The 14,430-nt window shown below is 42.6% G+C and overlaps 1 protein-coding gene across 7 annotated transcripts in view; it reads right to left on the bottom strand.

The window, feature by feature from the left end:
- psd3l (pleckstrin and Sec7 domain containing 3, like) overlaps positions 1 to 14,430 on the bottom strand; it is a 135,832-nt gene that overhangs the window by 12,057 nt on the left and 109,345 nt on the right. For all 7 annotated transcript variants that reach the window (XM_071351348.1, XM_071351339.1, XM_071351338.1 and 4 more), the window contains 5 exons: positions 12,213 to 12,394; positions 10,318 to 10,388; positions 3,204 to 3,361; positions 2,363 to 2,507; positions 361 to 504 (listed from right to left, as the gene is read on the bottom strand). In XM_071351348.1, coding sequence (XP_071207449.1) covers positions 361 to 504; positions 2,363 to 2,507; positions 3,204 to 3,361; positions 10,318 to 10,388; positions 12,213 to 12,394 — 700 coding nt within the window. The remainder of the gene's footprint in view (positions 1 to 360; positions 505 to 2,362; positions 2,508 to 3,203; positions 3,362 to 10,317; positions 10,389 to 12,212; positions 12,395 to 14,430) is intronic.

Genomic DNA, 14,430 nt, shown 5'->3' on the forward strand with positions numbered 1-14,430 from the left:
AAGAAAAGCAAAGCTCCATTAAGGTTGTCAGACTTCCCCAGCGGTCTGCCTGGAGGCATGTCAGAAACTGTGGGTGTGAAGTCTCTGTGTCCGCACGGATCAGTGTTGGGAAGGGCTAGATGCAGAACGAAACAAGAGTGCTGCGGCATGGCTGTTCCACTGGATGTCATAAGGTGAATGCACCAATTTGTAAGTCGCTCTGGATAAGAGCGTCTGCTAAATGACTTAAATGTAATGTAATGTAAAAGAAAAGACCATGTGAACCAGAGCGTTGGACTCTGACTGGCAGCAACCTGCTGCCTGGCCTGGCCCAACCAACCCTCTGCCAGTGCACATCTGTGGTGAATGGTGATGTCTTACCTCAAACTCCAGGTAGTGCTCTTTGAGTCGGTACTCGTCGATCTCCTTGGCTTTGACCTTCCTGTCAGGAGGGTAGGATCTGTGCTCTGCCAACTCTGTGGAGACATGCTTCAGCTTCGCCTCGTGAGACTTCAGTTGTTCCTCCTGTAGATAGCCAGATAGCACTTTATAGATACCAGGTTCTTTAAACACCAGACTGTCATCTCAAAAAAATTATTTAGGGCCAACAATGTATTTAAATGGTAGGCTGGTCTAGAACAGTGGTCACCAACCTTTCCTGCGTCAATATCACTTTCTAAGTCAAAATGCAAGCCGAGATCTACTGCTCAGATTAAGAATACCAAAATAAAGCAAGCCAACACAACATGAACCAATTAAAAACAGTTCTGTAGCGAAGAGGTTTGTGCAGTAAGTTATAGGCCCAATACAATATCACTGCATATTGGACTGATGGCCTGCATCTGACAGTCCGTCTGAGCGGAGGGAGAGAGCAGCGGTGAGGCTGCCTCTCACCCGACTCACCGTCCCTCCTTCCCTGCGTTGAGAAAAGGGGCCAGTCTTTAAAGCTGGTGGTGAAACTCAAGTCGCACTGCATTATTTCTGCCTCATGCACCAATTCATGTTGTGACTCCTATGACCAGAGAAAGGAAAATATTCCACGATATTAAAAAGAGACGAGCCACTAATGACACCAACGCAAGCTTATCGGAACACTTTTCTATACCCATTCATTGCAACTGCACTGCTGGTTGTAGCATGAGCGGCAGTAGGGAGAATGTTCCAACCCCTTTTCATAAGCAATAAAAAGTGACAGCTGAAAAACTTAAACATGAACTCACACAAAATCAGCAGCTCTTTGCTGTATTCATTGAGTCTCCCTAATTATGTTTTAAACGTTTTTAAATGTCACAGTTTCAACTTTGCTGTGCATTCCAGGCTTCTTTTTTTACAGTCTATGGCTCAAAGAAACTGTGCAAACACAGCGACCTGAGCTGCCAGCTGTAAGACAGGTGCACTTCATTTTCTCTCTGGGCCTGCCGGGTAGGCAGAGCTCTACCTTCAGACACATTAAATGGTTCAAAATGGGAACACTAGTCCAACGCTCTAACCACTAGGCTACCTGCCGCCCCAATCAGGCCTTCGTGGTCAAATTGCTGCAAAGAAACCACTACTAAAGGACACCAATAAGAAGAACAGACTTGCTTGGGACAAGAACAACAAGCAATGGACAATAGACCAGTGGAAATCTGTCCTTTGGTCTGATGAGTCCAAATGTGAGATTTTTGGTTCCAATCGCTGTGTCTTTAAGACGCAGAGTTGGTGAACGGATCTCCGCTTGTGTGGCTCCCACTGTGAAGCATGGAGGAGGTGGTGTGATGGTGCTTTGCTGGTGATACTGTCTGTGATTTATTTAGAATTCAAGGCACACAACCAGCATGGCTACCATAGCATTCTGTAGCGATACGCCATCCCATCTGGTTTGGACTTGGTGGGACTATCATTTGTTTTTCAACAGGACAATGACCCAACACACCTCCAGGCTGTGTAAGGGTTATTTGACCAAGAAGGAGAGTGATGGAGTGCTGCGACAGATAACCTGGCCTCCACAATCACGACCTTAACCCAATTGAGATGGTTTGGGATGAGTTGGACTGCAGAGTGAAGGAAAAGCAGTCAACAAGTGCTCAGCATATGTGTGAACTCCTTCAAGACTGTTGGAAAACCATTACAGGTGAAGCTGGTTGAGAGAATGCCAAGATCGTGCAAAGATGTTATCAAGGCAAAGGGCGGCTCCTTTGAATAATATTTTAACACTTTTTTGGTTACTACATGATTTCATTTGTTATTTCATAGTTTTGATGTCTTCCCTATTATTCTACAATGTAGAAAATAGTACAAATAAAGAAAAACCATTGAATGAGTAGGTGTGTCCAAACATTGGACTGGTACTGTAGGTAGCGGTGATATTCCAGAGGTGGTGGTTCTGGAGGCTCTACCGTACCTGTGACATCCTCGTGGTGGTGGCCGGTAGCAGTGGACGGCTGAATTTCTTCTGAGAGCCAATGGCGGCGGGGAACGAGGGGGCAGAGAACATGGCCGCCACAGAGTTGACTACTCTGATCCAAGAGTCCATTTCCTCTGGGCTCCTGTTGGGAAACAGAGACAAATAAACAACTTACAAAAGCAGCCCTTTGCTTTTGAGACTTTATATGGGAACATTTTGAATAAAACACAGCTTTGGTATTCAACCAAATTCAGGCTAAAGCCGCAAACAATTTTCCCTGGAATAGCAAAGTGTTAGGTTGTGATGGGGAAAAGAATCGTTCAAAGTTGATCGAGTAAGGTGAACTATATAGAAATACAACCCAACTGTGCCACTGTTCATTTATGCATCATGGAAGCACATCCCAGGAGGAGGTCCTATCTTCTTCATTGATAAGCACCTCTATTAGGCACCTGGAATATTCCATGATGAGGGAACAAAGGAAACCAACAACAATAGACTTTGGACAGAGTAATGGCCAAGACAAATGGATTTTCACTGCGCTTGAAGCCAAGCGTGAAATGACATTTTGCTTCCAGAAGTGGTCCTTCTTCTCTCCCTCGTCTCTCTTGCTCTACTGGAAATAACGTTGGGTTGTTTTGCTTCAGTAAATTGTGCCACCCGATGGCAGAGGCGGCGGTCGCCGGTGGTGCAATTTAAGGATAAAAGGTGAAGTTTCCCCTAGACGCTGAACTGGGGGTCAGTTTTGCATTTCTCCCACTAATGGTTCAGGTTAGAATTGGAGGGAACGCTGATCCTAGATCACCCTAGGGTAAACTTCACTCCGGAGCCAACTTACTGGGCCTGGAAGAGGAAGACCCTCCAGTCGGCTGTCTTGAGCTTGAGCACGTTGGGCTTCTTCTCGTAGTCCACGGCTTTGATGGACAAGGCGTGGTGGATGCTGATGGCATTCTTTAGGTCCTCCTCTGAGAGGGCCTTCTCAGCCTTGTACTCGTCCTGTGGGAGGGTAGGAGACAACAGAAAATCAGGCATTGGGTCACACACCTCTACACTGCACAAGAAACCAGTTGGATGTAATCATATGACATTTTCTCAACCAGAAAAATAGTTCCCAACCATAAAGTAACGTCATGTCTCACTGTTCCATTTTTCCCACTGGGTATATGATACCATGGCTGGCTCTAAGTCGGAGATGGTTCGGGGGGGGTCAGAAAATCATTTTTACACTGTGAATTGACCACAACTAAGCCCCCAAATAGATTGTATTTAAAAATAATAATAACATTGAGACACGATCACATATTTTTTGTGGGAATACTTGGATACAGATTTCCAAATATTATTATTTTTTTGTTGCACAAAACGCCAAAAAACATTTCTAAACTAGGGGGGCAAAAAAATAAATCACTGCCTGTTGACCACCCCTGCTCTAAACTCTTCTCCAGAAGAGTGCATTTTCCAGCCATGCTTGCACCAAATAGAGGTCGACCATTTATGATTTTTCAACGCCGATACCGATTATTGGAGGACCAAAAAAAGGCGATACCAATTAAATCGGCCGATTTTTATATATATATTTGTAATAATGACAATTACAACAATACTGAATGAACACTTATTTTAATGTAATATAATACATGAATAAAATCAATTTAGTCTCAAATAAATAATGAAACATGTTCAATTTGGTTTAAATAATGCAAAAACACAGTGTTGGAGAAGAAAGTAAAAGTGCAATATGTGCCATGTAAAAAAGATGACGTTTAAGTTCCTTGCTCAGAACATATGAAAGCTGGTGGTTCCTTTAACATGAGTTTTCAATATTCCCAGTTAAGAAGTTTTAGGTTGTAGTTATTATAGGAATTATAGGACTCTCTCTCAATACCATGTGTATTTCATATACCTTTGACTATTGGATGTTCTTATAGACACTATAGTATTGCCAGCCTAATCTCGAGAGTTGATAGGCTTGAAGTCATAAACAGCGCAATGCTTGAAGCACAGCGAAGAGCTGCTGGCAAACGCAGGAAAGCGCTGTTTGAATGAATGCTTACGAGCCTGCTGCTGTCTACCACCGCTCAGTCAGACTGCTCTATCAAATCATAGACTTAATTATAATATAATAAACACAGAAATATGAGCCTTAGGTCATTAATATTGTCAAATCCGGAAACTATCATTTCGAAAACAAAACGTTTATTCTTTCAGTGAAATACGGAACCGTTCCGTATTTATCGAACGGGTGGCATCCTTAAGTCTAAATGTTGCTGCTACATTGCACAACCTTCAATATTATGTCATAATTATGTAAAATTCTGGCAAAATAATGACGGTCTTTGTTAGGAAGAAATGGTCTTCACACAGTTCGCAACGAGCCAGGCGGCCCAAACTGCTGCATATACCCTGACTCTGCGTGCAATGAACGCAAGAGAAGTGACACGATTTCCCCAGTTAAAATAAATTGTTAGCAGGCAATATTAACTAAATATGCAGGTTTAAAAAATATACTTGTGTATTGATTTTAAGAAAGGCATAGATGTTTATGGTTAGGTACACATTGGTGCAATGACAGTCCTTTTTCGCGAATGCGCTTGTTAAATTATCACCCGTTTGGCAAAGCAGGCTATGATTCAATTATAAATTAACAGGCACCGCATCAATTATATGCAACGCAGGGCAAGCTAGATAAACTAGTAATATCATCAACCATGTGTAGTTAACTAGTGATTATGTTAAGATTGATTGTTTTTTACAAGTTAAGATAGCTAGCAACTTACCTTGGCTCCTTGCATCCAAAAATGCATCCAAAAACGCCGATTACCGACTGTTATGAAAACTTGAAATCGGCCCTAATTAATCGGTCGACCTCTAGCACCAATCCAATGCTTTTAAATGCAACAGGAGTGAATGATATGAATGCAACCCATGACCTTCTGTGTAGGCCAGTGTGAAGTTTGTCAAACCTTTTTGTTTTGTGTCATAAAACAGTTCCTCCAGTGACCCCTCACGGCATACAGAACCCAAATGATGAATAGTGACTCAGGATGGCTCAAAAGATGACAAAGTAGTTGAACTGACTTCATCAACAAATCTAACTTGACGAGACAGAGGTGTCTGAATACGAGGGGTGGGGATTAATATGAAATCACCTCACACCTTTGTGCCTCAGTGCATTGACAGATGTGTGGAGAATGGTAAACAGTATTGACTGGGGTGCTGATAACAGTAAATCTGTCAAGTGGCATATCAAGGTTAGAGTTTATCATTTAGCCTAACATCCCCAAGATTCAATAGGTTACAGTTGATCATTTAGCTTCAATAGGTTACAATTGATCATTTAACCTTAATAGGTTATGGTTGATCATTTGCCTAACATCCCAGAGATTCAATAGGTTACGGTTGATAATTTAGCCTTAATAGGTTACGGTTGATCATTTGCCTAACATCCCAGAGATTCAATATTCCTGCTGTAGATCGCACTACATGGAAAAGTTTAGTCGTTCTGAATTTATCATCTAGAGCCCTGCCGGTCATCCTTCACCAACAATAATTCAAAGCAGTGTCGTTTTTCAATACCATGCAAATTCATTCATTAAAATCACCAATACTACACAATCTTCTCAATGTATTTTCCTTCCAAATACAATACAAAATACCCTAGAGTCGACAGTAAAACACGAGTCTAACACAGCGTCCACCCCTAAAACGCCACAGCGTCCCTACAGTAAAACGCCACAGCGTCCCTACAGAAAAACGCCACAGCGTCCCTACAGTAAAACGCCACAGCGTCCCTACAGTAAAACGCCACAGCGTCCCTACAGTAAAACGCCACAGCGTCCCTACAGTAAAACGCCACAGCGTCCCTACAGTGGCGTCCCTACAGTAAAACACCACAGCGTCCCTACAGTAAAACGCCACAGCGTCCCTACAGTAAAACGCCACAGCGTCCCTACAGTGGCGTCCCTACAGTAAAACACCACAGCGTCCCTACAGTAAAACGCCACAGCGTCCCTACAGTGGCGTCCCTACAGTAAAACACCACAGCGTCCCTACAGTAAAACGCCACAGCGTCCCTACAATAAAACACCAGTCTCCCTACAATAAAACACCAGTATCTACAGTAAAACACACGGCATCAGATCAAGATAATATGAAACAGGAATAGGACATAGAAAAATAGATGAACACAATCAGTCTGTTTTGCCCTGCAATAAAACTGCACTTAAAGCCTCTACAAGTGCACACTCCATCCAATTTACACCATAGACAGTTCATAACCATGTCAACAAGCGGAATGCACTATGTTGACCCTGAATTCGGTTATAAAACAGTTGAACAGTTATGCTGAAATATGCATCAGAATTTACATTATTCAGATATGTAGGAGTACTGGCAACCTTTTATTATCTTTAAAGGAGCCTTCCATACATCTCCAGAGCATAATGTTTCGTAAGAACCATTACTGAATTTCAGGAGTAGTTTATGTAACTTCCTGTGTGTGTGATGTACTAAAGGGAAGTGCAATTGACCTCTGCCAGTCGTGATTGTCACTCAGTGTTCTCAGGTGTTGTGATGAGTCCTAGAGCTGGTGGCAAGTCTGAGCACCTCACTGCCTCCACATGTCACAGGAGTTCACATTATAAACGTAGGACAAATTATTCTCTGCTTCCCAGAGCCTATTGACGAGGCACACAGATTAATTTGCGGTGATTGCTACTCCAAAGTTAATGTAGCTGCAACGTCATTGGTCATTAGCCGACAATACCACAGCAACCTCTTGCAGCCAGGCATCAAAATCAGCACACAGAAGTAGAAACGCAATCTTCAAGACTGCCGGTTTCCTAGCCATTTCCAATCTGTACTTTGCAGCTGCGCCAGGCTACAGAGCAGCGGTGCCAGGCTACAGAGCAGCGGTGCCAGGCTACAGAGCAGCGGCGCCAGGCTACAGAGCAGCGGCCACCAGGCTACAGAGCAGCGGCCACCAGGCTACAGAGCAGCGGCGCCAGGCTACAGAGCAGCGGCGCCAGGCTACAGAGCAGCGGCGCCAGGCTACAGAGCAGCGGCGCCAGGCTACAGAGCAGCGGCGCCAGGCTACAGAGCAGCGGCGCCAGGCTACAGAGCTCATCTGTCACTAGGGATTGAAATCAGTCACAAGGAGGAAAAAGTTCTCCAAACCTCCGATGGGTTTGGTCAAGGTTTTAATAAGGCCCATGTTTAGCATGATAAGGTTTTAATAAGGCCCATGTTTAGCATGATAAGGTTTTAATAAGGCCCATGTTTAGCATGATAAGGTTTTAATAAGGCCCATGTTTAGCATGATAAGGTTTTAATAAGGACCATGTTTAGCATGATAAGGTTTTAATAAGGACCATGTTTAGCATGATAAGGTTTTAATAAGGACCATGTTTAGCATGATAAGGTTTTAATAAGGACCATGTTTAGCATGATAAGGTTTTAATAAGGACCATGTTTAGCATGATAAGGTTTTAATAAGGACCATGTTTAGCATGATAAGGTTTTAATAAGGCCCATGTTTAGCATGATAAGGTTTTAATAAGGACCATGTTTAGCATGATAAGGTTTTAATAAGGACCATGTTTAGCATGATAAGGTTTTAATAAGGACCATGTTTAGCATGATAAGGTTTTAATAAGGCCCATGTTTAGCATGATAAGGTTTTAATAAGGCCCATGTTTAGCATGATAAGGTTTTAATAAGGCCCATGTTTAGCATGATAAGGTTTTAATAAGGCCCATGTTTAGCATGATAAGGTTTTAATAAGGACCATGTTTAGCATGATAAGGTTTTAATAAGGACCATGTTTAGCATGATAAGGTTTTAATAAGGCCCATGTTTAGCATGATAAGGTTTTAATAAGGACCATGTTTAGCATGATAAGGTTTTAATAAGGACCATGTTTAGCATGATACGGTTTTAATAAGGCCCATGTTTAGCATGATAAGGTTTTAATAAGGACCATGTTTAGCATGATAAGGTTTTAATAAGGACCATGTTTAGCATGATAAGGTTTTAATAAGGACCATGTTTAGCATGATAAGGTTTTAATAAGGACCATGTTTAGCATGACAAGGTTTTAATAAGGACCATGTTTAGCATGATAAGGTTTTAATAAGGACCATGTTTAGCATGATAAGGTTTTAATAAGGACCATGTTTAGCATGATACGGTTTTAATAAGGACCATGTTTAGCATGATAAGGTTTTAATAAGGACCATGTTTAGCATGATAAGGTCATTTTACATTTGGAAACATTTTGTCTGTGCCACTTCAGATATTAAAATGTAATCCAATATTCTACTACAGATGTTGATAATGAATAGCTGCATCTGTTAGTGATGTGGCAGAATGGATGCTGGTCACAAGAGCAGTGACATGTTGACTGGTCCCATCTGTAGCCATTAGAGATCATCCATGCTGGAATAATTAAGTTGCTCTGGTTGGTAACGTAAGAGGACTCGTAACAATAACTTCCCCTCCCAAAACTGACACAGACAGGGGTGGGGTGTCTAACAGGGGTGGGGTGTCTAACAGGGGTGGGGTATTTGACTACCAGAGAACATCAAAATAATACAATAGCCTTTTTTTGCCTTGGCAGTGCCATTTGGGTTGTGCCCCGAAGGGTCACTGTACCATACCAGAAGGTTTTGCAACAGTAGACAAATCTGTATTCTAAACTGTGTTCTCAATTTCAGGTCGTTAAAGTCCTTCAAAACGTTTTCTCCCTACTGAACATGACTGTGTCCTCACAAGCAGCTTAGCTGCAGCATTGGACATGATATCTGCTCTGCACTGATCCTGGCCCAGTGAGAGGACCAATGTGGGTTGACTCTCTGCCTATCTGGCAGTCCAGACAGTAAGAGCTGGCCTAGGATCAGGGGTTTGATAAGGTTGGAAAAAGGGATACAAATTTCGGTCAATTTCGCTGCCGACTAACTGACCCTCATTAACCGGTCAACGAACAGTAACACGACCAACAGAAAATACGATGCATGCATACAAAGAGCCTTTTGTCATTAACACAGCTTAATGGAAACGTGCAACAATAGCAAGCCTATCGTCTTCCAGTCAAAAGGCTATAATGTTATTATTGAACATGCAACTGCTGTAATGAAGCAACTAATAAAACGACATTTGCCAAAATGCAATTAGCAGGAGAACTGTTCTGAATGCAAGAGGTTCCATGTGTGACAGAGATGAAAATATTCCTTAGAAACTTAGAGGGGGAATCTAATAGCAACAAGGATGGGTTGCTAATATGACTAGGATTGTGCCTTTGGCTTCTGGACAACGAAAGAAAGGTGATATGAAAGCCAATAGAACAGGAGAGAAATGCCGGTTAATGGCACGAGGAAGTCTTTATAAAATAACTGCGCGCCTTCTGTTGACTACAGCCTATGCACTCAAATAGCGAATGCGAGGCGTACTTTAATTACGAGTTGAGATTGAGAAATAAAAATAGCTTTTTAAATCGTGGTAATCAACAGTTTAACACACCATCGCATTTACAATTGTTGTTTGCTGCACAATGACCGGGTTTACTATTAACGAAAATACACACTCGCCAATTTAATTCAACTAAATTATGCAAATGAACCTTTAGACTGATATGCATGACCGGTCAAATGTATTTTCGGCGGCTAACCGATTAACAGTTTACTATTAACATCCGTAGTTGGAAACATATGGGTAGTATATGGAACTATGTGCACTGTGTGGAACATATGGTGTTAATAAAATGATTAGTATTCGAACCAGCAACGTTTCGGTTACTGGCACAACGCTCCTAACCGCTAGGCTACCTGCCGCCCCATGAATGGACAAATAGAATGGACATAGTCAACTCAGTGTCATCAATGACATGTTAACCTGAGCAGCGACCACAAATGTTACAGAAAGTTTAATTCAAGGTGGTATACATAGCATTGTATTACCTTCTGCAAGTAGAGGATCATTCCTTTGAGAACAGCATAGAATGTTTTCCAGCCTCGCTTTCCTCTTGGTGCTGGAAAATGAAAGGGAACATTTTAGTGACCAACATAATTTTAAAAGAGAATTATGATTATTAGGTACAATATTATTTGTGTAGGAGCAGAAGTAATGTTCAATTGCAATTTCATCTCTAATCTGTTGTGTTAATCACTGATACGATCTGTTTCAATGTTGGGGACAATCATTTAATTCCAGTCAAATAAGGAATTCATATAGAGAAATTCCTGTCAGGAATCGGAATGAATCAAGCCCAGTTCTGGAATTAAATTTCAGGTCTGCCCCATTACTTTAAAATCCTTCTTTCATGATTTTGACTTCAACAACAGATCAAAACAAAACTCAAATCAGTTTATGAACAATTTAGCATGACCCAAAAGTAACCTAAATCATTCAGTTGGAAGATAAAAAAATGTGGCGTAACAAACATTTATAAAGTGTATTTTCAGCCGTGCCACTCTCGTGTGGGACATGGCATTCATACCGAGCAGTGCCTAGGGCTGCACCCTAAATTACACCCTATTCCTTTAACTGTTGACCATGACCCATAGAGTGCACTATATAGGGAGTAGGGTGCCATTTGGGAAGCAGACCTAGAGTCCGAAGTTGGGAGAATCTCGTCTCTAGCTGGTCATAATGTTGCAGCCCGACTACAGCAGCCACGTGGGACAACGACGTGCATTCTTACAGGGCATCATGTGATTAGCGGGGATCAGAAATGAGTCGACACTCGTAACCAGAGCTGCTTTTAAACGCCATTGTGTTCCCGGCATGGAATGGTACAGGAAGTTAATAACCGTCCAGCGGTATGGAAAATATTGGAGGAAAGGTCTGACCGTTTGGAATGATCCTGGCTTGGATGAACGTACCTGAAACCGGCCTGCTCTGAAAGGCATCACTATAGTTATTTACATTGACCATAGAGACGGCTTCATTTTGGGTGACTTATCTCCCACGAGCTGTGTCCAGAATTTAAATAGGCCATTGTAAAAAATCTGCATGGTGTACATTTAAACCTCGACGACAGGACCCGATACGGAATATTAAACATTTATCAAAGACATTAATCAAGCAGCTTCTAACACTTTAACCGGTGACCTCTCGTTTCATGCCATATATTTCAATATATTTACTATCAGTTGGAAAGCCATCGTGGTATCTTGGAAGTAAATTAAACTCTTGTATAAAAAAGCCGGGTTACCCTGTGCAGCAGATATTGACTGTAATCTGGATGGTTTTCTGCAGGCATAAAGCGCAGTGCTAATAAGTCAGCAGGTAAAGTCATTAGTGCCCAGAGATAAATGGATGTGAAACACCAACACCATCCATTCTCGTCGGGTTAGCCGGCAGGCTCTGCATCTAAAGTGCACCCGTTAGGGGTTTCGCATTACGCAGCAATTATATTAACGACCTATTTATCTCCTCTGTTTCCAGACATACATCACAATCTGAAGGTCGAGGTGGAATCTGGAGCTTCAGACAGGGAAATCGTCCATTAGGGGGATCCTAGAGAGCAGAGGTTTGTCACAACGCTTAGTCTTGGAATCGAGAGGCTGAAGCAAATCAGCATTTCAAAATGCCCCAAAATCCCATCCCTCATTAAAATGGTATAAATTTGAAAAATATGTTTCTCTGACTGAGGCTAGTTAGGAACCCACAGAATGCTAATAATAACCTGAGTGGGCATATGAAATACATGCTGAGCACATCGCCATTTTAAAAACCATGTGTTACATACTGTATGTAGGGGACATTTAAAATGGTCCGGCCTGGGTTCATCTGAAGGCATACTTCAAAAGAACACTGAGAAAAATCAGTCTAAGACGCATTGATCACTTACTTTTCTTGCCGTCCATGTCGGCGTGGATTTTGCGGGCCAGGAAGCCTGTTTTGTAGACTGCGGCGTTGGGGTCGTGGGCAATGTCCAGGAAGGGGTTACTGCCACTGCTGATCCGTGTGATACTTTTATTGTCCTTGTTGTCTGCCAGCTCAGACAGAGACTTCTTCAGCTCATCTCCATCTCTGGAAATAAAACCAACAAATAGGATTCTGTGTTACGGATGTTGGCTAGGTAAGAGGCATACTAACTTTAATCATACTCCCTGAATGGATAGAGGCAATTTGGCTTTTTTCTCCTCCCATCATTTGGGTTATTTTCTAGTGGAACAGAGGCTGTGCTCTTGGAGCTTTCTACTGAACCACTCCACTGTCGTAGTATATCCTACTGAACCACTCCACTGTCGTAGTATATCCTACTGAACCACTCCACTGTCGTAGTATATCCTACTGAACCACTCCACTGTCGTAGTATATCCTACTGAACCACTCCACTGTCGTAGTATATCCTACTGAACCACTCCACTGTCGTAGTATATCCTACTGAACCACTCCACTGTCGTAGTATATCCGACTGAACCACTCCGCTGTCGTAGTATATCCGACTGAACCACTCCGCTGTCGTAGTATATCCTACTGAACCACTCCGCTGTCGTAGTATATCCTACTGAACCACTCCGCTGTCGTAGTATATCCTACTGAACCACTCCGCTGTCGTAGTATATCCTACTGAACCACTCCGCTGTCGTAGTATATCCTACTGAACCACTCCGCTGTCGTAGTATATCCTACTGAACCACTCCGCTGTCGTAGTATAACCTACTGAACCACTCCGCTGTCGTAGTATATCCTACTGAACCACTCCACTGTCGTAGTATATCCTACTGAACCACTCCGCTGTCGTAGTATATCCTACTGAACCACTCCGCTGTCGTAGTATATCCTACTGAACCACTCCACTGTCGTAGTATATCCTACTGAACCACTCCGCTGTCGTAGTATATCCTACTGAACCACTCCACTGTCGTAGTATATCCTACTGAACCACTCCACTGTCGTAGTATATCCTACTGAACCACTCCACTGTCGTAGTATATCCTACTGAACCACTCCACTGTAGTAGTAAATTATGTACTATTGACCACTTAGAATGTTGTTTGGTGCTTTGTTGGCGTCCTATGCTTTCACTAGGGGACTCACAGTGGGGGTGTTTGTGCAGTCGGAACAACAGCCCCAGTCAGACAGCTCTACTAACAGCACCCTGTCCGCCTTCATCACAATCAATTCTGGAACCTCCGTGTCATGGCACACCATGGTGCACACACACAATCACTGGGTAGTACAGCACCACACACAGAACACAATGCCATTACACCAATGAGTTTGATCTTTGAGTGTCAGTTTCTATTCACGAACATGGAACTGTTGGTGATTTTGAAACTCAAATATAGTTCTCAGTGAACAAAATGAAAAAGGATTAATGCAGTATTCCACCCAGATAATTTAAGGAGATAGTTACAGTGCCTGCCTAGTCAAGGTCTATAGTACACCCTTGCACAAATTTCACATTCAACAGCCACAGATCAGAGGAAGGTTATGAAATAATTCCAAGACATAAATATCCCTTTGAGTACGGTCACGTATGGTAATTACATCTGTGGATGAAGTATCATATCACCCAGACAGATCTGTCTGTCCATCCTAACTGAGTCGTGGAATGTTTATATTTTTTTATTTAATCTTTATTTAACAAATTCTTATTTACAACCGGCCTACCCCGGTCAAACCCTGACCTAATCCGGACGACGCTGGGCCAATTGTGCACCGCCATATGGGACTCCTGATCACAACCGTTTGTGACACAGCCCAGGATCGAACCAGGGTCTGTAGTGACGCCTCTAGCACGGAGATACAGTGCCTTAGACCGCTGCACAACTCGGGTTGTAATGAATACAACCTGCTCAGGGATATCACTGAGGATAAAGGTGCTTTTAAAACAGCAACCGAGTTCATTGGCTGAGCGGTGAGAAAACTATGCATGGATCAACAGTGCATTCACTCCACAATACTGGCCTGTATGACAAGACTGAGAAGGAGGAAGCCTGTGCTAAAGAAATCCAGTCCAAATCATCCATCCTGATTGCATCAAGGCCTTTAAGTAACACTGCAAGAGAACAGATTTAAAATGAAGGCAGCAAAAGGTGACAACTGTGCAGGGGTGT

The sequence above is a fragment of the Salvelinus alpinus genome, chromosome 18 (genome assembly GCF_045679555.1).
Source record: "Salvelinus alpinus chromosome 18, SLU_Salpinus.1, whole genome shotgun sequence".
Lineage (NCBI taxonomy): Eukaryota > Metazoa > Chordata > Actinopteri > Salmoniformes > Salmonidae > Salvelinus > Salvelinus alpinus.